The following is a 22,525-nucleotide window of genomic DNA, read 5'->3' on the forward strand; positions in this document are numbered from 1 at the left end:
GAGAAAAAAAGGATTTCTTTAACCGAATATAATCATCCCATAATAATCCTGTAAATGCAAACAATAGTAATTGCAACAAACGAATAAAAACAACTGTGACGACCCAGTAGCTGGCCAACAAGGTGCCTGATGAAAAATAAATGTTCTGCAAAGTCCTAACAATGCTCGTACACAACGCAGTGACAAAACTGTGAATTTGTATCTATTGCATCTTTTTTCAGCACTGACTGTCCTTCAAAACAGAGTAAAACTGTAGAATGTGTCGAATCATCACATTCAAGGAGCTCCCTCCGAAGCAACGTCTTCTGTTGTTGTCATACTGAATTGCAGCCAAGAAGCGATAGAATTTACATATTGCTGGATAGCTTTTAGTATCGGCAGACTGCACGAGAAACAGATGACTTGAAATACCTGATACCAATACCTTGTATCAGCAGTACCCAATAGTTGACTTTATTTTCATGTTACTTATTCTGACCTGGTCCAGATGTAGACTACGTAGCATGACTGTGGCGGATTAAATAAGCACCCATGAAGGGCACTCTTAAACAAGCCGGATAAAATCACTCACATTTTGCACATGACGGTGACCTCACCTGCTTCTTGACTTTGTGGGGATTACAATCCGTCGGTGTTTTAGTCGCGCCGCCGCTCAAGGCTCCGAAGTACCTGCTAATTGACGCCTGAGAGCCACGTGATTTTTTCGGCGCTTTCGGCATCCTAAATACCGCCTGTCAGTTTGAACAAATCCATAAATATGGATGGAGAAGACGGGCGGCGCTGTCAGAAGGTTGCAGGAACGCTCCGGCAACTTTTCAAAACACAACGTCGCCTGTGATGAGCTCACAGTCGCGTTGACGACGTACTTCCGCATCAAGTTGGCCATAATAGTAAAACTTCCTGTTGAGGATTTCCACTGCACAATGTACGAAAAGGTGTCTTGCAGTACAACTTGTCGTGATATCCATCCATTTTTTGGGTTTTTTAATTTTTTGCTTATTTAAAGGTTTGTCTCACTGACAATGATCTGAAATCGCTTCGAATAGATGGAAATATATACCAAATGTTCGCTAAATTTTGAAAGGAAGTACTGGCATCCGGTTTCGCCATAAGGCTTTATTTAACAAGGGTGTCAAACTTTAGGGCTTGGGGGGGGGGGCAAATCCCACCCGCCACGTGATTTTATGTGCCCTGCAAAGGATTTGTCATCTTCCTTGATTCTTGTGAAAATCTGTACCAAAATGACATTTGATCATATATCATAAATGATAATGGTGAGATATTATAAGCATGTTTGTATTACCGAAAATGAACATTGGGTTGAAAATGCATTACCTTTGATCTCTGATTCCAATATTCGTAAATTTCGTGTGTCAATATGATGAGGCGATTAAAGATTTTGATGATTTCAGTCATAACGTACAGTGCGGCCCGTGACAAAAAAATGAGTTTGACACCCCTGTGACAGGAGATCACCAATGCCTAAAATTGAAGACGCAGTATGATTTGGGAATTTTCCAATAATTACCCATCACTTGTTCATTAATGATTATTTTCATTTACTATGAGACAAAAAAGACAATAACTATTAAAAATAAATGGTAGTAATAAAATAATTGTACAAATACTGTATAAAGAACATTCAGACAACACAAAATAAATAATGGCCAATAAAAGAAAATATATTTCATTGAACAACCACCGAGCTCCAAACATGGCCTTCATTACAAGGCCACCCACATTTCAATTACAAATCTAACAAAAGAAGTTACAAATCCAAAGGAGTGAATACTTTTGGAAAGAACCGTATTGATTTTTTCTAACCTTTATGACACCAAGTAAGGCAATTGAGCAGGGTAGCGTTTGATTTGGTCAAGTGGTTGACTGTCGTTGTCCGCGCTCATAACGTACCACCAGTTTAGTGACAAAAGGCTGCATGAAAGTGTAAAAATAAAACCTTTCCCGCATCACATTGGGCGGGAAACCGCTCTGTGTCTCATCCTCACGTTGCCCAAAAAGTGTCCCGCGATTGATTCCAATAAAAGTCAAGTGGAAAAGAAATACAATTGAGCAATACATTGTTTATTCCTATACGCAGTACAAGTATTTACAGAGCGCAAAGGGGAGAATAGATGATTACAAAAACAAAGCAAAAAGAAGACCAAGCACATCGGAAAATGAATTTTCGAGCCTCCTCATTCCCTTTTCCAACAAACATTTATTTCCCCCTGCAGGCACTAAATGCTTACAGGCAGAGGTGAAACAAGACCATTTGAAACTTTTGGCACGTTTACATTTTCACATCAACTTCAAATCTTGCAAACACTTCTGTCAGAGAAACACGTTTCAAGTATTGTTCATTTAAAATCAGGGGGTGTTGCGTTTGTTTGTTTTTTTTTAACCACTTTGTTGACGTTCTTGTTCCAAGACTAATTGGGGGGGGGGGGGGGGGCATCCAGAGCCATCGACCCAGAATTTTTGCTTATTTGCTTGAAATAAAATTGGAGCTGGGAAAGAACCCACCAGGAAGACGCCATTGCACACCTCTGGAGGGAGGGTGGGGGGTGGGGGGTCGGGGGCTTATTCCTATTTGTAATGAAGCCTTAAATGGCGGCTTATGGGGAGGAATCGTGAAGTTCCCGGGGAGACCATCCCACCTCCACGTAGGAATTCGGGATTTGAGCCCGCGACTCGGTGACTGTAAGCCAAACGTGCTCACGCCGGCTGCTCGTATTGAGAACTGCAATGGAGTCCAACCGTCAGGTGAACTGCGTCCCGACTTAAATAAACGGAAATGTAATTATCTGCTCAAACACCGACGTCATTTTTTTGCAGTATTGTATATCACAAAAACATACAGTGATGACAAATATAGAGACTGTAAATAGTTTGTGCGTCGCTAATAAATTCGATGGGCATCGTGCCGCTCAGTCTGGGGTGTGTGCCTTGGCCAAGGGGGGGGGGGCGATAAAACAGAATGTCTGTTGATGGTGAAACAGAAGACTGTTGCATCCCAGCTGCAATAATATTAGTTATTACTCGCAGAGGATAGCGATCAGCGAGTACTGCCAAACAAAAACTTACTAGTACTAACCCTTAACCTACTGAACCAATTCTTCCTCCTCAACATAGCATTGGGCCAATTAAAAAATGTCACCACATCAATCTTAAATACTGTTTTTACCAAAGAAAAAAGTATTTTTCCTACAAATATGACTCTTTTTCACCCCGTTTGTCTAATATCATAATACAGTCATCACAAAGGTTCTGTTTCAGACCACCCCCACAATCGGCTAAATCTGCCAAGTAGCGACCACGTTTTTTTCCCGATACATACACATATTTTAATCCCGTATGAACCTCCCCACACTCATATTAATCTTCCAGGCAGTAAAATGAAAAGTACTTAAGTTTGGGTCGCACATGATTAAAATGTGGTAAACCGCGCAAATGATGTACATGTCCAAATGAGGTCAACTTTTTCTGCGCACAATCCTACTAAACTCTACCAAACTGTTATTATAGACACTTTCGTCAACCTTGGAAACTCTTAAACATACAGTAAGGCAGAGTAAAACCGTACACGTTATTTCTTGTAATGCGTTTTGAGTTTTTCATTTTCTGCAATATAGTGAATTATACACTATGAACGTGAACAAAATACCTGCAGTGCACGGAATCCGCAATGGAGCAACGGAACACTGAATTAGGACATATCACAGAAAAATACAACTTTCCCCCCGTAGTAGTGAGATTTTTCATCCCACCTTTTTTTCTGTAAAGTTTACAAGTCATCTGAAAACGATGAATTTGTTCTTGCAACATTGTGTCTTTTTTTTTTTTTTTTTTTTTTGTAATTTCATATGGCATGCAGGGCATTTAGTGTCCAGGTTATTTGGATATCCTTGGAAAAATCTCCCTGAACCCAAAATCTTTCAGAATCCTTGGTCTAGTGCATACGCTGTACGTTCATAACGGATCCATAAATAAGATCACATGTAGGGAATGGAACATTCTGAAAAGAAAAACGGATGCAAATCAACCGTTGATCCATCATTTCAAAACTTCATAAAAATATTTCCCTCAAATCAATCTTCAAAACAATTTCCCTCCCAGGAATGATGCGGTCAAACAGTAGCTTAGGTCAAGTGGTGTACTTATTACTTGTTCAGTGGCTCACACTGATGATCAAGACACAGGTCGGTTAGCTTAACTTGCATCCGTAAGGAGACGGCGACTGCGGGAAGGACGCAACTGGAGATTGCTCACAAGTGGGTGGAGAAAATTAGGCTGGCAGGTCTTTGGCCGGGATCCGCCAGCAGGGGCGGGCCAGGTTAGCATCGAAATCAGTGTGGCGTGAGAGCTCTCCTTTGCTTAAAATGTTATTTATTGACAACAAATAATCTCTCTTTCTTCGTTTATCTAGAAAACTTTTTTGGGGGTGGTGTGCCAAAATTTGTGCTTTGGCTCAGTCAAGGTTCAGAATCATTCATTTAAATCACACGAAAGACATAGAACAACCATTCCGTTCCGTTCCAGTAGCTGTAAAATTCCATTCCAAGTCAGCATTTCACACTTATTGTGAAATTTAGTGGCAGATGGCGAGGAATAAGGCAAATAAGTCACGACCAAGGATGAATCAAGACACAAACAAAAACTTTCTTCCTTCGGCTTTGAAAAGGACTTTTATAACCGGCCCAGTCCTCAGACTTAAACCCCACTGAAAACTTTGGGACTGCGATTCAAAGGAAGATGGATAACCGCAAGCCAACCAACTAATACAAAAAGAGAAACTGCATCGCATCTCTTTTTTTTTTTTTTTTTAAATCTCGAAATGGCAATATTTGTGCAGCGGTGCCTTAAGATACAAGTTGAGCTCATTGGATCACCACGCTCGTACCTCAAAACACGACGGTCTTCGGTGCCGCTTATCCTCACGAGGGTCGCGCGAGCGCCGGAGCCCATCCCAGCTGTCATCGGGCAGGAGGCGGGTGGGGCACGCCCTCAACTGGTTGCCAGCCAATCGCAAGGCACATGGCGACACACAACAGTCGCACTCACAATCAATTGAGAATGTGCAATGAACGTTGCACGGGAGGAAACCGGAAAGCCGGGGAAAAAGCCACGCGGGCACGGGGAGAACATGCAAATCAAGCACAGGCGGGATCGTGAGTTGAACCCCGGTCCTCAGAACCGTGAGGCCAACGCACTAACCAGTCACGCCACCGAGCCCCACGGTATCCCAAATCATCCTTCCGTATATAAATGAAAGGAAATGCCAGCAATCTGTTCCAGCCTCCCAAGTAACAACAACAATAGTAAGAAAAATAGCACAGTATGATCTATGATCATCTGTTCACATGTTGCTCCACCGTATGCATTATTCCATCTATGTTATTTTGCATTACTTCGCATTAAGACAACAAACTTTCCTGCACACGGAATGATTGAATAAAAACAAGTCCTCCATGAGCGTTTGATGCTGCACACAGGATATTGTACGTGACTACATTTATCAAACCATAAAAGATAGTGAAGGAAGAAGTGGGTTGCTAAAGAGAAAATATGAGCATGAATAAAAATGAGGGTGTGGATGAGAGAGACGCGCTCGGTCCCGTTCATTTGAACGTGCCCAGCGTGGTCAATTTCACGCTTGTAAAAAGCTCGACTTTTTCTTCCACAAGCACATTAAAAAAAAAAAAAGTCAAATATAATATTTCATATCTTATTGTATTCATATGGTTTGGAGGTGACACAACCATTTCTAAGAAGCAGCTTATAGTATGCGCATTTTGATTGGCTGGTTGCTATATGGTGCAACTGCAATTCAAATTCGAAATCACGCCCAAACCAGACTGATCGGAAACAAATAAAAAGTTGCCCAACCGCGCGACCGTTCAGGCGGCTTGGGCGACGTCGCTCAGTGTGTGGCATAATTATGTGGTCGACTTGAATGCAAATTATAATCTTTTTCTGGTTAGTTAGTCTGACAGTAAACCTCAAGTGTGAGGGAGTGTCATTCAAAGGCTTGAAACTTCTTTGATGAAGAAATATTCCCTATCTGCTGCTCGTTGTGAAGTGAGCCGAGTTTACTTCCGCCAGCAAGTCAAGTCTCAAGTGATCTCGACCCGCACCGCTGCATCGGGAACTTGGAAGTAATGTTGCCAGGACTTTTGACAAATCTGTTCACACCGTACATATCAACACATGGCAAAAAGTATCATTGTCCAGACAGCGCAGTCACGTTCCCTTTAGATAGAAAAACAGGTACTTGTATTTGGCATGCGTGTTCATGGCAATCTAGAACCGGGGGTGGGGGGGGGTGGGGGGTCGTAATGCACCAATGAGCTCAGTGGACCCACGTGGGGGGGGTCGTAATGCACCAATGAGCTCAGTGGACCCACGTAAAGTAGGCGATCTCGTCCAGGTCGACAGGGTAGTCGGTCAGGTACTTGGGGCCCTGAACATAATGTTGGCCCTTGTAGCTTCTCCACCTTCCCGCCGGCAAGTAGATGTCCCTTTCTTGCTTGCCTGCTTCTAACACGGGCGCGACCATCAAGTCATCCCCAATCAAGAACTGGGAGTCAACCTTATAAGCGACCTCGTCGTCGTTGGCGATCCACCAGAGGGGCCGGATGATGGGATCTCCCGTGTTGAGCACCTCGTGGGCCAACTCCAGGACTCTGGGGGCTACTAGCGTCTCGTGGAGCTTTGTGAACTTTTGCGCTATGGCCACCACCTGCGCCGGACACAAGGGAAACAAAAATCTCAAACAGGAAATAGCTCACTAAAAGCAGGTCACGTGATTCGGCGCTTCGGGTGAGCAATTATTTTTTTCATACAGCACTTTTACAAACAGCAGTTGCAACAAAGTGCAGGTCATAAAAAAATGGGTTCAGTTTTGTGAAAATCGAGAAGAAGGTTTGACTTGTTGGGCGAACGTTAGCGATTCTGTGTTCATGCTAGCTTGAGACGCAACGGAGACCCTGACAAGGATGAAAGACAACCGGCGCGGCGAGTAAGATGGCTTACAGTTCAAGAACAGCGACTCTAAAAGCGAGCTGATCATCGGTGTATGCCGAGCTGAGCTGAGCTTGAATTCAGGCTGGCGGCCCCCCCCGTAGACATTGTTGCTGTCGCTGCTCTGGCGAGTAACTCGGAGAAAAGGGTTGTTGAAAAAGAGTCCGGGGAAGACTTCCTGACGGTTAGCAAGTCTTCTCTTGCGTACTTGAGTCCAAAGACGACCAAAAAAACATGGACAATACGAGGGAGCGCCATTCCGAAGCTACCACGCCACTAGGCGCCATCTTGGTCACACGATAAGTTGGCAAACTTACAGGCGCCTCTTTGAAGTTTTGACATCCGTTTTCTTATACAGCAGCGTAAATAAATACACTTACTACTACTACTACTACGTGATGGTAATAAATAACAAATAATAATAAAATCACTATGTAGGGGCATTTAGACAGCTAAATCTAGAAATATAGAAAAATAAACTACAACAAGGAATTAGGAAGTAAAGTCTTATTCCACTCACTTCATGATCATAGTACCATGGCGGTATGGAAAACTGCATAGCAGGCATGAATGCAGACAGCTCCAGCCATCTGATGTAGAGCTCTCTGTCGGGCAGGTCATTCCCGTTGTCTGGACCTCCTCAGGTAAAACAAACGCATCAGATGGTTCAATATTAAAGGTTGCAAAATGGAAAACAAAACAAGGTGGAGCCACCAATCCCATCGCAGTTCGCGTGGTCGCAGATTTCGTTTTGGACTCTTATCGTTTCATATTCACCGAAAATTTAGGCTGTTGGAGGTCCCCGCGTTTGTGCCCGGGCCAAGTGGCGTGTGGTGAAGTTTTGGTGTTAATTCATTGATATCCCCCCCCCCCCCCCCACCTACGTTTTAGATGTCGTATTCTTTTCGCCGTCCTTGAATGCACCTCATGCACACTCAAAAGTAAAACGGAACGTCTTCCTCCTTCACTCTCATGTGGTCGACTTTGCTTTTTTTTTTTTTTTTTTTTTTTCCATTTATTTGCCCGGATTACCTATTTATTAAAGCGTTTGAATAGCAAAAAGTAAATATAATGACTTCATACCCTTTGCGCACATATTTGTTAGCACGTCGTCGTTCAGGTGATGAGCTTCATCACTTGGTGGTTTGCGTGTTAAATAATTAACTATCGGCAGCCGATTATGGAAACTGGGTTTATGACCATAGAGTTGATGGGTTTATTTGAACAGCTTTCGTGGCATTTTGTGCCGTCTTTACGCAATTAGCAGCCCTTTCAGCAGAAGGCGTCATTTTCAGAATTATTCCGGTAACGTCAACGGGCCGTAAGTTATGGCGATCCATACCCGTCACGTGGTCAGGGTACGCGTTCCCTCCGATCATATCAGGCAGGACAAACTGGTAACCCAGGATGCCGATGGTCAGAACCGCGGGGATGATGGACTTGAGGCCGAGCTCGTAACCCCAGACGGAGTCCCTGTCTATGATCCTGTAGAAACAGGAGATGTTCTGGCTCTGGTAGCCCACCCTCAGCTCGGCCCGCTCGCTGAACGGCATGGCCATCTCCGTGTAGCGTCGGGTGAAGGTGGACGGGTCCGTCAGCGGGATGACGGTGCTAAACTGCCGCGGGAGATAGCTCGCCTCCCCCGCGTCAAACCTAAAGGAGGTCACGCCGTAGTGTGCTTTGAGTTTGATCAGTTGGTCCAAATACCAGTCGCGGGCGTCCGGGTTGGTGAAGTCCAAGATTCCGCCGATACCGTTCCACCAGCGGACGAGAGCAGGCAGCTCACCGCCGGGATCGCGCACAAACAGTCCATTCTGCACGCCAACGCCAAAGTTGATGGAGTCATAGTTGATGAACGGGTGAGTCCAAAGTGTCACTTGAAAACCGGCCTCGCCGAGTGCGTCGAACATGCCGCTGGCATTGGGGAACTTCTGGGGATCGAAGTCAAATTCGCCGTAGTCGGCCGTGTAGCGGTCGTCCAGCTCCAGGTGGGAGCAGGCGAAGCCGTGCTTGGTGATGTTCCAGGCAAACTGCAGCAACTTCTCTTGGGTGACGGACGTCTTGAACAGAGCCCGAGTGGACCACACCGGGTGCTTGAACACTTCCACAGAAGGAACCTTGACGGGCTTTGGGAAATAGCGACGCACCTGCCAAACCAAAAACCCAAAAGCGTGATCATTCCGATCAAGCTTCTTTGGAAAAAAATGAATGAACAGGAGTGGCGGGCCATACGTTTGGCACCTCTTAATCGCAATTATAGAAAAACAAGTTGACAGACAACAGTAAAATTGGATGATGTGCATGTTTACCATGTATTTATGAATGGAGGTGACATCGGAGCCAACGCACACTCTGTAGCTGAGTTCCGGCGGGTCCAGTTGCCCCTCGGGGGGTCTGAAGGGAGAATCCTGGTATCGCGCCTGGAAGCGAAGCACCTCGCCCTTCTCGGACCAGCCCAGATGAAACGGCACAGAATCACTAATCTTGATGGCCACCGCCTTGGACGAGAGCCAGTAGCGTTCTAGAATCCCCCCGAAAGCGTTGCGGTCCGAGTAGACGTCGCTGGTGATGAAAGGCCGCGGTTCGCGCTCGCCCTCGATGCCGATGGGCCAGCGCTGGGTGGCCGACTCCGCCCCTCCGTACCAGTGAGATCCGTTACAGGCCATGGCGTGCTCCACCGTGCGTTTATCTTGGAGGGGCTCCCAGCGCACGCGGTAACACGTCACCGTGTCCTTCAGTCGAAGCGCGTGGATAAAAAAGTTGATCTTGCCAGCATCCGACTGAGTGCAGCTGAGAATATTGTCCTCGTGGGAGCACGAGTCCAAATCTAACGTGGCCGACCTACAGAAGTGGTTAAGCACCAAATGTTATCGACGGGAAGGAAATATGAAATGAACAATGGCCCCTGGGTGTAAATGCGATTTGTCGCTTGTCTGTCTCTGTGACCTGAAAATCTGGATTCCTAAACCATTTTAATGCCAAGAGAAACACTCTGAATAATTTTTTTGGAACGCCGATAGAGATGCGTGCAGCTGCCTGATCCGGCTGATATTATATTGCGTCTCCTCTGTTTCACAATTCATCAAGTAAACGATAATCAAACAAAATACAATACGATAGGTGGATGAATAGTTTGAAGACAATAACTGTAGCTGCATGCATGCGTGCCTTATGCACCATTTCCGTCTGTCAATTTGGACGTCGGCGAGCTGTGTCCTCCCCTCAGGCGCCGATCATTTGTTCACTCCAGTTAGCATTATCCAGGAGCTGACATATTTCAGACACACACAAAGGCGGCTTTTGTTCAAGCGATACATTTGGATGTCATGTGAATCTCTGTTGCATAGGATCGCGATGCTTTTTCCATTGGAGTCTTTTAATGCTCCAGTTGACACCGGAGCATAAAAGTTGTTCCGCAAAACAATGACAAGATTGCTTTTTGGGGAATTTAGACGTCGACAAATTTGAGAGCATTGATAAATCGTCTTGAAAAACACGCGCGAGTCCCCGTTGCAGCAAGCTACAAACAAGGAAGGCCTTCAACGTGGTCGTCTCATCATTGATGATGTCATTCATAGAGTCTCGCTCACCATAGTCGACTCAATTCTGCCTTGATGGCTGCCAGATATTAACCACCGTGAACCAATTCAATGATGATGATTATCTCGGGCAGTTTCATCCACATTTCACTTTTGCATTGGAGAGTACAGGCTGTATTTTTGGGAACCATAAATCTTGCGTGGCGGACCTGAGTGGGCGGTTGCGCCGCTGTGGGGTTGTTTACAGCCCCCTTCAGTCGCCGCCAATCAAAGCGACTCCTCTCATTCCCTTTAAATGCGGTGTGCCAGTGGCCTCCACCATCCCCAGCGTAGGCCAAGTGGAATTTGGCAACGTGGAGGCCAGCGCGTCTAGAAATTCATCTGAATTCCTCACGATAACACTAATATAATAATCATAATAGTATTAATATTAGGCTGTTTGAAATTATTTGACTACCAAAACACGATGGCAGTGCATTTCGACAGGAGACTCTAACCCTTCTTCGCTTAAGATCAAGCGAACCACGTGCGAGCGGAGCATCGTCACCGCTCCGGCCACGATGAGGCGGCGGAACGTCGACCTTCTCCATTATTTCATTTGCCCTGCCGTGGATTGACATCGTGAACAAATATTTGTGAAAGTCGCTTAGCCAATTTCGGGGGTTAATTAAATGCTTGCGTATTCGTGACTCATGAAATAAGAATAGCTTGGCTGGTTAAATAGTAATCAGAATAAATGGACACAGACTTGACATTTGTTTCTGAATGAAAAGTTGCTCGCTTACAATTGCATTCAAAATAGTTAAATATTAAATCAGCTATTTTACAATTATTTTATTTGTATTTTCTTTTTTTACTCAATCTAATGAAATCTTGGTTTGTTTACGCATCATAACTGTTATTGTTATTCCACTCTTCCCATGGAACAAAACAAAATGGAGGGAGTGTTTAGGACAATGTTATTAAGAGACGATAAATGACGCCTCACAGCTCCTTTGGTGTTTGAAGATGGATTCTCCAGTTTTGACGTGGATAGCTTCCCCCGATGCGGAATTTGGAAGTCGTTGTCCACAAACAAAAGCGCTAAGACGTCTCCCAGCACAAGGTCTCGTTCCGCAGGCAGAGTGGGCCAAAGCAAGCTGTTTTGAACCTTTGCTGATGACTGACAGTCAACAAAGACAAAGCAAGAGAAGCCCACCTGAAAGTCATGGTGAAGAGAATGGCGCCGGCCTGATTCCGGATGACGAAGCCGTCTCTGTTGAGGTCCAGCAGTTCCGTCTTCACGAGCTGCGCTTTGCGCAGGGACGCCGAGTAGTAGCACCAGGCCACCACGGCGGCCAGAACCAACACGCAGCCCAGAAAGCTCGCAATGACCGTGGGGCGGGCTTCCTGCGTTCCTCGTTTTTTCAGCGGGGAGCCCCCCGAGCCCTCGGACAGGTGCTGCTCCCCGGGGGCGAGCGGCACAATCTGGTACATGCTGAGGTTTATTCGAGCGAGGAGCTGAAAAGAAAAGCCAGTTTGAAATGGAGCAGCAATTGTGCAAATGGAAGAAGAACGCTGGACGGACGCTTTACCTTCCCGTCCTTGTTAACGCCTCCATTTTGAATTGCTCCGACCTTTAGTACAGAAACATACACAAAAATCGGAGTAGCCGCACTGCAGTCATATTACAAAATAACAGCAAAGTATTCCTGCGCTCTTTTGGTAACGCCCCGAGCTGGCTTCCTTCCTTCATTTTTTTAAAGCGTTTACGGCGCTCACAGACATCACCGCCGCGGTTTGAATTGGAACGAGAGAGAAGCGAGCCGCATGCGTTGATATTAAAGCCAAACTGTGCGATGTATTTGCCAGCTAACTGGCTGGATGCCCGCGAACACGATCGCTCCGCGAGGACACGGAGAGAGGATCAAATGCGTTTGCATCAAAGTTCCGTTTCTGTTCGTGCACATGCTGTGCTGTGCTTTGCTTTTCGTATACACGTCTTTCTTTTTTTGGGGGGGTATTTTAGTATTCACTATATTATGGGTCTGGTTTACATACTGCGGCGATGTTGCTTTATGTTCATGAGTTGTCTTTGCTCATAAATAAGTGCGGTTGCTTTGTGTCTTTTTGATAACTCCTCCTAGTCCTCTTTTGCCGTGGCTCAGCTGCTCAACGTGGAAATTCGTCACCTAATCAGAATTGACAGCTTAAAATGATGAAACGAAACTTTCATATATGCGGGAATGACGTAGTGTTATGATGCTAAAAGGAAAAAATATCTTACCTGGGTTAGGGTTAGCTCAGTGCTAAAAATGTACATTTCTCTGCCGAGTGATTAACGCTCATTTCCGACACGTTTCATTTGACTGTTATACATTTATGGCTAGATTTAGATTTTTTTTTGTTTGTTTTTCCCATACACATATTTATGCAATCACAACTCAACTACTGCGTCGTGATTGACTCCGGCGCGTTCCGCTTTACGTAAAATTCACGTTACGTCGCTGCCCTTGGGAAGGAGCGACGTCGTAAGCCGAGGACGCCCTGCAGTCTTTTGGCGAAAAGCGGAAGACGAATTGCGACTTTAAACGCACACGTGACCGGTGAACGTCGTCGTAGTTACGTAACATCTGTTGTTCGAGGCGAAATCGAGCGGTTTGCTTGGCAAACGCTCGACTCGTCTTTCACAAGACTTTTTTTTTTCTTTTTTTTTAATGGGCCCGGATGTAACATCAAATCTACGACGCCACAGCTTACGAATTTCCTTTCGCGCCGGAAGGGTAGCAGTGAAAAGTTAGTTGTGCCGCCCGCCCACGAAGATACGTTACTCGTGACATTTCGTGAAATTGTGATGAAAAGGTCAAAGAAAAAGGAGGAGTCGCCTACCTGGTGCGATCGTCTCTCGAAGGAAGCCCACCCGCCGAGAGCTGCGCAGGTGCAACGCCGCAGCGACCGATGACGTCTACAACGCTGATTCGTCGAAATGCGCGTCAATCACACGTGACGGCATTTTGGGAAGTGGAGTTCCGAGGGTCATTTCCGAACGACTGTCTTCAAATAAAAATACTGTGTTCAAATGAAATAAATGAGATATATATATGTTTTTTTTAAATACGGTGCATCAAAAAATACATATTTGGATGCACTTTTTTTCCGAGGAAATATGTTTCTCATAGTTGATCAATAAATCTGCATGTCGGCTGATCCGTCTTTATTTAAAATGTTGTATCATGCAGTCCATTTCTGCACCGCTCCAAACTGTGAAATTTGAGATTTGGACACTCTAAATTGCCCCGAGGTCTCAATGGGCCCTGCGATTGGCTGGCAACCGGTTCAGGGTGTACCCCACCCGCCTCCTGCCCGTTGACACCTGGGATAGGCTCCAGCGATCCCCGCGCCCCTCGTGAGGATAAGCGGTGAAGAAAATGGATGGATGGATCAGTTTTCTTCTGTGGAGCAATGTTTATATTGTAAAAAGGCTACAAATATCTGCGGCAGCTGCGAGAATCTTTTTATTTTTAGTGTCCGACCGTTTTCCTATTATCCTCCTTTGCATCGTGAGGATAAGCAGCAAAGGAAATGGATGGATGTATTAAATATATATATGGCACTCAAGCGCAGCTGAACAGGGTTGTCTCTCTGAGGACCAGGGTTCAAATCCCGTTGTGGACTTTTGCATGTTCTCCCAGTGCCTGCGTGGGTTTCCTCCGCCATTCCAAAAACAGGCATTCATTGGAGACTCTAAATTGCCCGTAGGTGCAGATTGTGAGCGCAATTAGTTGTTTGTTTCTTTGTGCCCTCCGATTGGCCGGCAACCAGTTTAGGCTGTGCCCCGCCAAGACAAGCTTCGGCGCTCCCGTGACCCTTGTGAGGATAAGCGGATCAGGCAATGGAAGGAAATGTTCAGGAACATTCATTTTGTCTACCGTACTGAAGTACAGTTCACACTTTGTACATTTGACCTTTAACTCAAGTAGACTTTTGTAAGCAGGGAAGGGTTTTATTGTTATTTTTATTTGGTTATTTTTTTCTCAGTGGGTGTCGTATAGAAACCGTCCATCCATTTTCTGTGCAGCTTATCCTCAGTAGGGTCAGCTGGCCCGAAAGGAGTCTATCCCAGTTGACTTTTGGGCTTCTTTTGGTCTTTTTGACCCTGAAGTGTTGGCCAGCCAATCGTGGAGCGCACAGAAACAATCGACCATTCACAAGCACATTCACACCGATGGGCAATTTCGAGTCCAGTACTGTATTCACCCAACCGACCGTGCACGTTTTTGGAGATGTGGGAGGAAAGAAAGCGCAGTACCCGGAGAAAACTCAACCAGGCAGAGGGAGACCATTTGAACCACAGTCCTCAGAACTGTGAGGCAGAAGCGCTAACCGGTCGTCCACTGCGCCGCCGTCGTATAGAATTCACCCGCGGGACCTCGAGTTGGGGTGCGGGGTTCCGCACGGACTGTTTTTGTTGTTGCGCTTCCGGAGTAAAAGGTTAACAGAGTTCCCGCCGTTATGCGAGTAGTGTTTTGATGTCGAACAATAAAGCAAGTTCTGTTCCTTTTCTCCGGCGCTACAACCTCATCAAACAGTGACACGCATTTATGACAACACGTCGGCAGTGATCAAAGTCATCGTCGCCTGAAGAAAGCTACGAAAGACAAGAATGTCACAATATCAAAGAAAGGCGGCTAAAATGCCAGCTTTTTGCACCATTCCGGAAGGGCGGAAATCCCAGCCTTGAATTATTCCTGCTTTGCTTTGTCGTTTGGCACACGTCGGTCACCGTGTTTCGACCTCCAGGTGAGACAGCACCCGTATTACATCTATAGTACTTTGACTATGATTTATTATTCAATGAAAATTCACTTTACAAGGTTGACTCCGCTATGATTGGCATCGAGCTTTTTGATAGGTTGGCACGTCCAAATGTGGGGCACGGGCATGGCCGGACACCGGGTGGCGTCGAACTTGCGCACTGCTGGGGCGGGGGGCGGGGGTCGTTTGAGGACAAAGTGGGCTGAGGATAGCTTTGGGCGGACTTGAGCCCACCCCAAAAAAAGAGGCGAGCCTCGCCACTGGTCTACGCAATTCAGTCCTGGAGTGGCGTCGGGGGCCAGATCAAGCCCCCCCCCCATAATGCTACGTGGCCCCGTGAAAGCAAATCATGACCCGAGTCCCCCCATCCTTTGCTTTTGACGCAAATTTCACTTTGTGACCCAAGGTCCCAAAATCCCATTGTCAAATCTGTGAAAAAGAATAAATACTGTATCTAGGTGCCTTCATTCCGACTGACAACCGTTCTTGCTCGTCCTCGCACGTAGGCGGGATGCTGGCGCTGACGACGCTGGCGCTGACGACGCTGGTGCTGATGCTGCGCGGCGCCGCGGTGACCGAGGCCTGTCTGCAGTGTGACCGCAAGATTGTTAACACGAATGAAGACTTTTCGCTGTCCTCTCCTTCGATGGAAGTACAGATCAACTTGAAATTGATCATTCAGGAATCTTATAATCGGTACAAGAAAACGAGTCAGGAACGGAAGGGCGTCATAGGTAAGAATGACGTCTTCCCGTGAACTGTTTTATTTCGGTTGCTGCCGGTAAATCGGATTCCGTGGTGCTTAACGGCCTGTGTCTTCGTTGCTTTAGACCCAACCACGCTGTACAGAGTCAAAACTGAGTACCTGAGTGAATTTGAGCGCTCCATGAAAGCAAATACCGGTGAGAACTCTCACGAGCGCTTTTCTACGCCATTTGTTCCCGTCCGTGCGTGATCATTTTCAGTCGAACTTCGAAACGCGCCGACGGGGTTCACTTTCATATTCCAACAACGGTTTCCGGAAATATGAATTTCCCAAAGGAACGCCGTCGTGCGTGGGCCCGTACGGTGAAAAAGAATTTCCTTCAGCTTCCTCCCACTTTCTGGAAACATCGAGGTTTGGCTTATGATGTGAAATTACATTTTTCATAGATTAGTTGGCTGCGTATCTTGTTGCTGTCACGTGGAACCACCATACTAAGTCGGAATATGGCCAATTTCTTTTTTTTTTTTTTTTTTTTTTTCCCCCCACACAAGCCTACTTGTGATTTGCACCCACATCGTTTGTTACCTTCACATATTACTAACAAATTTAGAGTGATGAAAACTGAGAACAAATCTATCAATTCTTGTGTGTTGTGAAACTCGGCACCCTCCTCATTAGCTTTTCCATCATTCCCGATCTTTTTTGGGCCTTTTTGGGGGCGGGGGACGATAATAGCTGAGCAAGCCATCCATCCATCCATCCATCTATCTATCCATTTTCATAGCCGCTTATCCTCACAAGGGTCGTAGAAGTGCTGGAGCCTATCCCGGCTGTCAACGGGCAGGGTACACCCTGAACTGGTCGCCAGCCAATCGCAGGGTACATCGAGACTCACAATCACACCGACGAGGCAATTTTAATGTTTTCATGAGAACAGTAGTTAAAGGGGAAATTTCCTAATTGCTTGCGCCATTTGAATGGAGCCTGACTTCGGCAATCCCGACCCCCGCTGTTCCGAAATTGTTTCAACAAAGCTCCTGAAGCTCAAGCGACGCTGGCACGAGTGCACGACAAATGATTGACACCTCGTCAGTCTAATAATTTGCGCTTAGTCGGGCACGGTATTTTTCTTTAACAAATAAAATAACGTGGGGGAAAAAAAAAAAAGCTGCATTCCCTGTCTTGAACATATTTTTAGGCGTTTGCAATAAAGTGCTACAATTACACATTTTCCCATACTGCTAATATTCAAGATGGCGACAGTTTGAACCTGGAGCAGATTATTTCTGGAGGGCAGCCAGAATCCTGGGATGGATGTTGTTTCTAGCGGTTCCGCTGCATACATAAACAATGTATTTCTGATTTTTGACACTGAGCTATCTGATTCAACCCCGAGGACCTCCTCACACAAAATTGATCCGTGTCATGAACGACGGCGACAGGATGTTGGGAAAGCACTTGGATAAGTTCATCGGTGAAAGTAAGCCGCTTCAACACGAGTGAATGCGCGTCATCTTCTAAATGCCATGGCCACGGATTTGGTTTTGTCTTCCCCTCAGGATTGTGTCCCAACCAGTGCGGTGAGTTGGATTTTTCTCCTTGCGAGAGCAAACCTTGCAGAGAATTCATCTTTGCGTACGGTATGGCTCTCAGGGCTCCTGAAAAGACGCGTCATGGATTGCACGTCGTGCAAGTACAGGATGTACAGCTGCCCGTCTCCGTCCGGCAAAGTGGACTGCGGTGGTATGTGCTCCAGTGCGGACCCTTTACCGGCTTCTATGAAAACGTTCATCCGAGAGCATCCCTCTCTTTATGCTCCCCTTTCTGCAGAGCACCCGATGAGGGCCGAAGAGGGCGGGCAGGCGGTGCTGGACTGCTTCCGACCCTGGCATTCACTTCTGCTCGGGAGCCCGGAGTACCACTACACTTGGGCCCCTGCAGTGAGCGGAGACGCAAAGGTCCGCCTTTCCAGCCTCAAATATTCACAACCTCTCGTCTTCGCTCATAAGTACCGCATCTGCAGTTTTTTTTCCCGTGCAATTTTCCATTTTTTTTTTTTTTTTTTTTTGGTCATTTTCCTCAAATTCAATTTCAATCCATCCGTTATCTTTGCCGCTTATCCTCACAAGGGTGACGGGGACTGCTGGAGCCTATCCCAGCTGTCAACGGGCAGGAGGCGGGCTACGCCCTCAATTGGTTGCCAGCCATTTGCAGGGCACAACGAGACGGACAACAGTCGCACTCACAGTCACACTTTTGGGGGCAATTTAGAGTGTCCAAATAATGTTGCGCGTTTTTGGGATGTGGGAGGAAAGCAGAGAGCCCACCCGGAGAACATGCAAATTCCACACAGGGAGGGCTGGAATTGAACCCGGGTCCTCAAAACTGTGAGGCAGAGGCTTTCCGCCCTTAAACTTAATAGTAGCGTTCAATTTATTGTATATGACTGTACGTGTCTTGGCTTTCCTCACGTCTCGCCCTTTTTTTTTGTGCGCCCAGCTCAATGAGAGTGACTTTCGAAACGTGGTCGTGATGGAGGACTCGTCGTTGGTGTTAAACCAGCTCCACGTGAGCGATCAGGGCGTGTATCGGTGCTCGCTGGAGGGCCAAGATGGCGCCGTGTTCTACCGAGTTGCATTCCCGCTCACCGGTAAAGTCGAACATCGCATTTATCAGCGGCTCCTTTTTTTTCGCAGACAATGAAATAGAAACGTCATCCGTATTTCCGGCCCTCGCGTTCTGCCGCGGCATCAACGTTGGCAAACGCAGACGAGCTTCTCGGAGCCCCGCAAGCCGGACACAAACGTCACTCGTCGCCGTGGCTCCGTACGCGGCGGGGGGAAAAAAACAACGGCGCACCGGTCGCGGGTGCGCGAGCAGTGGGAGGAATCAAATACGAGAGCGCTGCACACAAAAAGCTTGTGCAGTATCACGTGTACTGTAATACTCGACTAAAAGTAAAAGCGAAAACATTCTGAAGAAAAGAAGGGGTCGATTATTTTCACCCATTCGAGGGTCGGTGGGGGTGTGGGTGTTTGACCGAGCTTCACAATCTAATCAAGTTTTGGACGCTCGATCCCTCCGTGTGAAAAAGTTTTCTTGGGGGAAAAAAAAAAACCCAAAAAAAAAAGGTCATAAATAGCGATTCCAATGTGTGCTTCTCATGCTGCATTTAATGGTCCTTTCCAGTCACTCCAGGGCCAACCCGGAGGCCCCGAGCTTCCGTTAAACGGCCTGCGCCGGCTCCCGAAGACGACGGGTCACTTTTTCAATCCTCCGGGGGTGCCCTGGCGACGCTCATGGCCGTAGTCAGCGCCCTAAGTCTGGCAGGGAGCCTCGTCTTCGTCGCCGTAATCGTGTAAGTCGCGATAAATGACGAGCGAGACTACTTTTGGCGCCGTCTGTAAGGACAAAGGACGGGATCTGCCTTTCGAAAAGGTTACTTGTGCCCTTCATAAGGACCGACAAAAGACAAGAAGCTACACAGGTGATTTTTGTTTTTAAACGTGAGTTTGATTTCATGTGATCTCTCCCGCAGGAGGGTGACGATTCTGCGAAAAAACACATCACAGAGGGAGAGCAGAAGGGTGGAGGAAGAAAACAACGCGTCCACCTTTTTCTGACGGATGCCGTGCACAGCAAACGATTTCTGAGGGGGGCTGAAAACTTCCAACGGACCCGACGGCAAGAGTGGAAATCGATCCTATTCCAGCAGCTAAGGAACCACCAAACTACCAATTTGCATCCAGTCAAGTTACGCCAACGCCCAGCCGTGTCAAATGTTACGTTTTGGCTCCGCTGGCCGCAGTTTATCTCGACGGGTCGCGACCAGAGGTGCTGGCTCACGAGCTAATAAGCTCAGGCCTCGTAAAATGATCATTTTGTCAATTTTACGGTCAAAATGACTTTTGGGAATCTGAATCATTCAGACATAATCTTGCATTCGTGTCCGAATGATCTGAACAGTTTGAAGTGGAAGGAGAAGGGGCCGGAGACAAATTCCTTGTGTGTCTCGTTACGCACTTGCCCAATAACGCTGATACTGATTCTCAAATATGTTCCCGACTGTGCTGAATTTTATGAAGATTTGAAAGTTTGTTTGGTTATTTGGACCAAAAAAAAATGTCAAAAAGTGGCAAAAAATTATATTTATCCATCCATCCTCACAAGTGTCACGGGAGTGCCGGAGCCTATCCCAGCTGTCAACGGTCAGGAGGCGGGGCACACCTTGAACTGGTCGCCAGCCAATCGCAGGGCACATCGAGACAAACGCCCGCATTCACAATCCCGCCTGGGGGCAATTTTTAACGTGTCCAATGAATGTTGCACGTTTTGGGGCTGTGGGAGCAAAGCGGAGTGCCCACCCGGAGAAAAGCCACAGACGTAGGCACGGGGAGAATAACATCAATAACAAAGCACGCACGCACGCACGCGCATGTGAAATCCTCAACTCAGCCTCCCAGAAAGGGAACCCGCATCCGTATCAGAGGCGAAGGGCTGGCCTGGTCACGTGGCCGCTCCCGGTACCAATCTGGGATGAGGTCAACATCTGGATTGCAGCCATTCTGACGAGATCAACAACCCCAGTCACGCAAATAATCCCGCGTCTCCCTTGTGAGAAGCAGAATTGCGAAGATTCTGCAATGATTGATTTACATTCCAAAAAAAAAAAAAACATTTTCTTGGATTCATCTTGGAAGCTCACAACGTATTGCACACATTTTATTTCACACCGGGGTGAGGCGAGGCCTCTTTCAACATTCTTTGACTTTATTAAACATTCTCTCAAACCAATTCGTCAAGCAATTAGAAAGGGCTTGGGGTTTTGGGGGGGTACATCTTTCTCTTTTCATTTCAGGGGACGAGTTGTGGAGGATTTTTCATGATTTTGGGGTGGCCCACTGGAATGGAGCCCGAACCAAAACATTACCAATCTGTGATAAAAAACTGCATTTCAACATGTCTTGACTTGAGGATCATAATCATTAATATATATTCACAAACCAGACCTCGATACAGAGCAGAAAGTGGAGGAAACAAATGACTTCTCAATTTTTTTTTTAGTTGTAGTTTCTTTCATATCCCAAAAACTCCAACGTATTCGTTATAGTAATTGGAGCCCCCCACCCCTTCTTAACAGCTTACGGGGTTATGTTATTTCATGTCGCAGCCCACAATTGGATCCGGGTCCAGAGTTTGGATGTGCCTTTTTTTTTTTTTAAGTGGCTTAATTTCTGCAACCGATGGCATCAGTGTCACGATACAAAACTTTAACGATTCATCATGCACAAATTACACAATCACATAAACAGAAAGATTCTCTTTTTTTTTTTTTTAAATCAAGGTGAGGTTATTGTTGAAGTTAAAATGATGCCATGCTGAATAAAAAGTTTGTGTTGTTCCTTATTTGGTCGTTGAAAAAACTGAGTGAAGCTGTGTTGAATAAAATTTTTTTTTTTTGTTAAAATAATCAAAATTGCAAGATTTAGTGGTATTATCATGTGGAATTACTTGAAAAAGTGCCAATAAAAACGTGCTGTTGTTTTTTTTTTTTGTTAAAATAATCAAAATTGCAAGATTTAGTGGTATTATGTAGAATTACTTGAAAAAGTGCCAATAAAAACGTGTCGGTTTTTTTTTTGTTAAAATAATCAAAATTGCAAGATTTAGTGGTATTATCATGTAGAATTACTTGAAAAAGTGCCAATAAAAACGTGCTGTTTTTTTTTTTGTTTGTTAAAATAATCAAAATTGCAAGATTTAGTGGTATTATCATGTAGAATTACTTGAAAAAGTGCCAATGAAAACGTGCTGTTGTTTTTGTTTTTTTTTGTTAAAATAATCAAAATTGCAAGATTTTGTGGTATTATCGGGTAGAATTACTTGAAAATCCCTAAAAGATGCTTACTCTTTTTCTCATCCTGGATGTTTATGGTTTGGCACACTCGCGCAAAGGTGGAAAAAAATGGAAATGAAAATGTGAGTAATTAAGTTGGAAATTGCAACCATCCATTAACGTCTGGGAATGATTGCTCACTTTGCTCAGGGGCTGTGGAAGTTTCGTCACCCGGGTTCAGTAAACCATGAACGGGGTAATTGGGAGAACTAAGCAGGTGATGAGATGTCCACGCGGGAGGGGGACTTGTCGTGAGGCGGGGACGGCAGGATGTGCAAAACATTTCATTTCCGGTTGGGGGTTGCTGAGATTGGGGGAGGACCTTTTTTTTTTTTTTTTTTTTTGCACGTGTGTGTGTGTTTGTGCTGCGGTTGCATCGCGTGCACGCTCAGCTTCTCGGGTGACGGCGTTTGCGTGACCTGAAATTGCAGCCTAAGCAGTGGGGGGGCACGTGGCGAAAAGATGAGAAGGAGACGCAGGAAGGAAGTGGGAAGATCAAGGAGGCGGTGGGAGTCACTCCTCGTGTGTGGCCTTTGGGGAAAAAGACGAGACAAAAGTACAGTGCAGGAA

General features: G+C 46.0%; 3 protein-coding genes across 8 annotated transcripts in view; 1 reads left to right on the forward strand and 2 right to left on the reverse strand.

Annotated features, from left to right (window-relative positions):
* msh3 (mutS homolog 3 (E. coli)) overlaps positions 1–859 on the reverse strand; it is a 36,011-nt gene extending 35,152 nt beyond the window's left edge. For both annotated transcript variants that reach the window (XM_061818060.1, XM_061818059.1), the window contains exon 1: positions 597–859. In XM_061818060.1, the coding sequence (XP_061674044.1) occupies positions 597–719 (123 nt within the window). In that variant the 5' untranslated portion in view covers positions 720–859. The remainder of the gene's footprint in view (positions 1–596) is intronic.
* Positions 860–2,061: 1,202 nt separating this feature from the next.
* On the reverse strand, positions 2,062–13,540 carry LOC133499299 (myogenesis-regulating glycosidase-like). Of its 4 annotated transcripts, none has more exons than XM_061817184.1 (7): positions 13,428–13,540; positions 12,134–12,175; positions 11,758–12,059; positions 9,330–9,861; positions 8,363–9,167; positions 7,541–7,659; positions 2,062–6,739 (listed from the first exon to the last, which is right to left on the reverse strand). In XM_061817184.1, exons 3-7 carry the CDS (start codon positions 12,033–12,035, stop codon positions 6,392–6,394), a joined length of 2,082 nt encoding a protein of 693 aa, XP_061673168.1. In that variant the 5' UTR covers positions 12,036–12,059; positions 12,134–12,175; positions 13,428–13,540; the 3' UTR covers positions 2,062–6,391. The 4 variants fall into 4 exon arrangements, with proteins under 4 accessions (XP_061673168.1, XP_061673167.1, XP_061673166.1 ...); XM_061817183.1 differs by lacking the exon at positions 13,428–13,540 and adding an exon at positions 13,299–13,410; XM_061817182.1 differs by lacking the exon at positions 13,428–13,540 and adding an exon at positions 12,826–13,292 and having other exon boundaries at positions 7,541–7,656.
* Positions 13,541–15,011: 1,471 nt separating this feature from the next.
* LOC133499578 (izumo sperm-egg fusion protein 1) lies at positions 15,012–20,800 on the forward strand. Of its 2 annotated transcripts, XM_061817744.1 has the most exons (10): positions 15,012–15,338; positions 15,860–16,087; positions 16,184–16,255; positions 17,456–17,539; positions 17,619–17,639; positions 17,713–17,802; positions 17,890–18,017; positions 18,559–18,709; positions 19,249–19,417; positions 19,598–19,829. In XM_061817744.1, the coding sequence occupies exons 2-10, from the start codon at positions 15,865–15,867 to the stop codon at positions 19,680–19,682; spliced, it is 1,023 nt and encodes a 340-aa protein (XP_061673728.1). In that variant the 5' UTR covers positions 15,012–15,338; positions 15,860–15,864; the 3' UTR covers positions 19,683–19,829. The 2 variants fall into 2 exon arrangements, with proteins under 2 accessions (XP_061673728.1, XP_061673729.1); XM_061817745.1 differs by lacking the exon at positions 15,012–15,338 and having other exon boundaries at positions 16,035–16,087; positions 17,436–17,539; positions 19,249–19,415; positions 19,598–20,800.
* The last annotated feature ends 1,725 nt before the right edge of the window (positions 20,801–22,525 follow it).

Source organism: Syngnathoides biaculeatus, chromosome 4, assembly GCF_019802595.1.
Source record: "Syngnathoides biaculeatus isolate LvHL_M chromosome 4, ASM1980259v1, whole genome shotgun sequence".
Classification (NCBI taxonomy): Eukaryota; Metazoa; Chordata; class Actinopteri; order Syngnathiformes; family Syngnathidae; genus Syngnathoides; species Syngnathoides biaculeatus.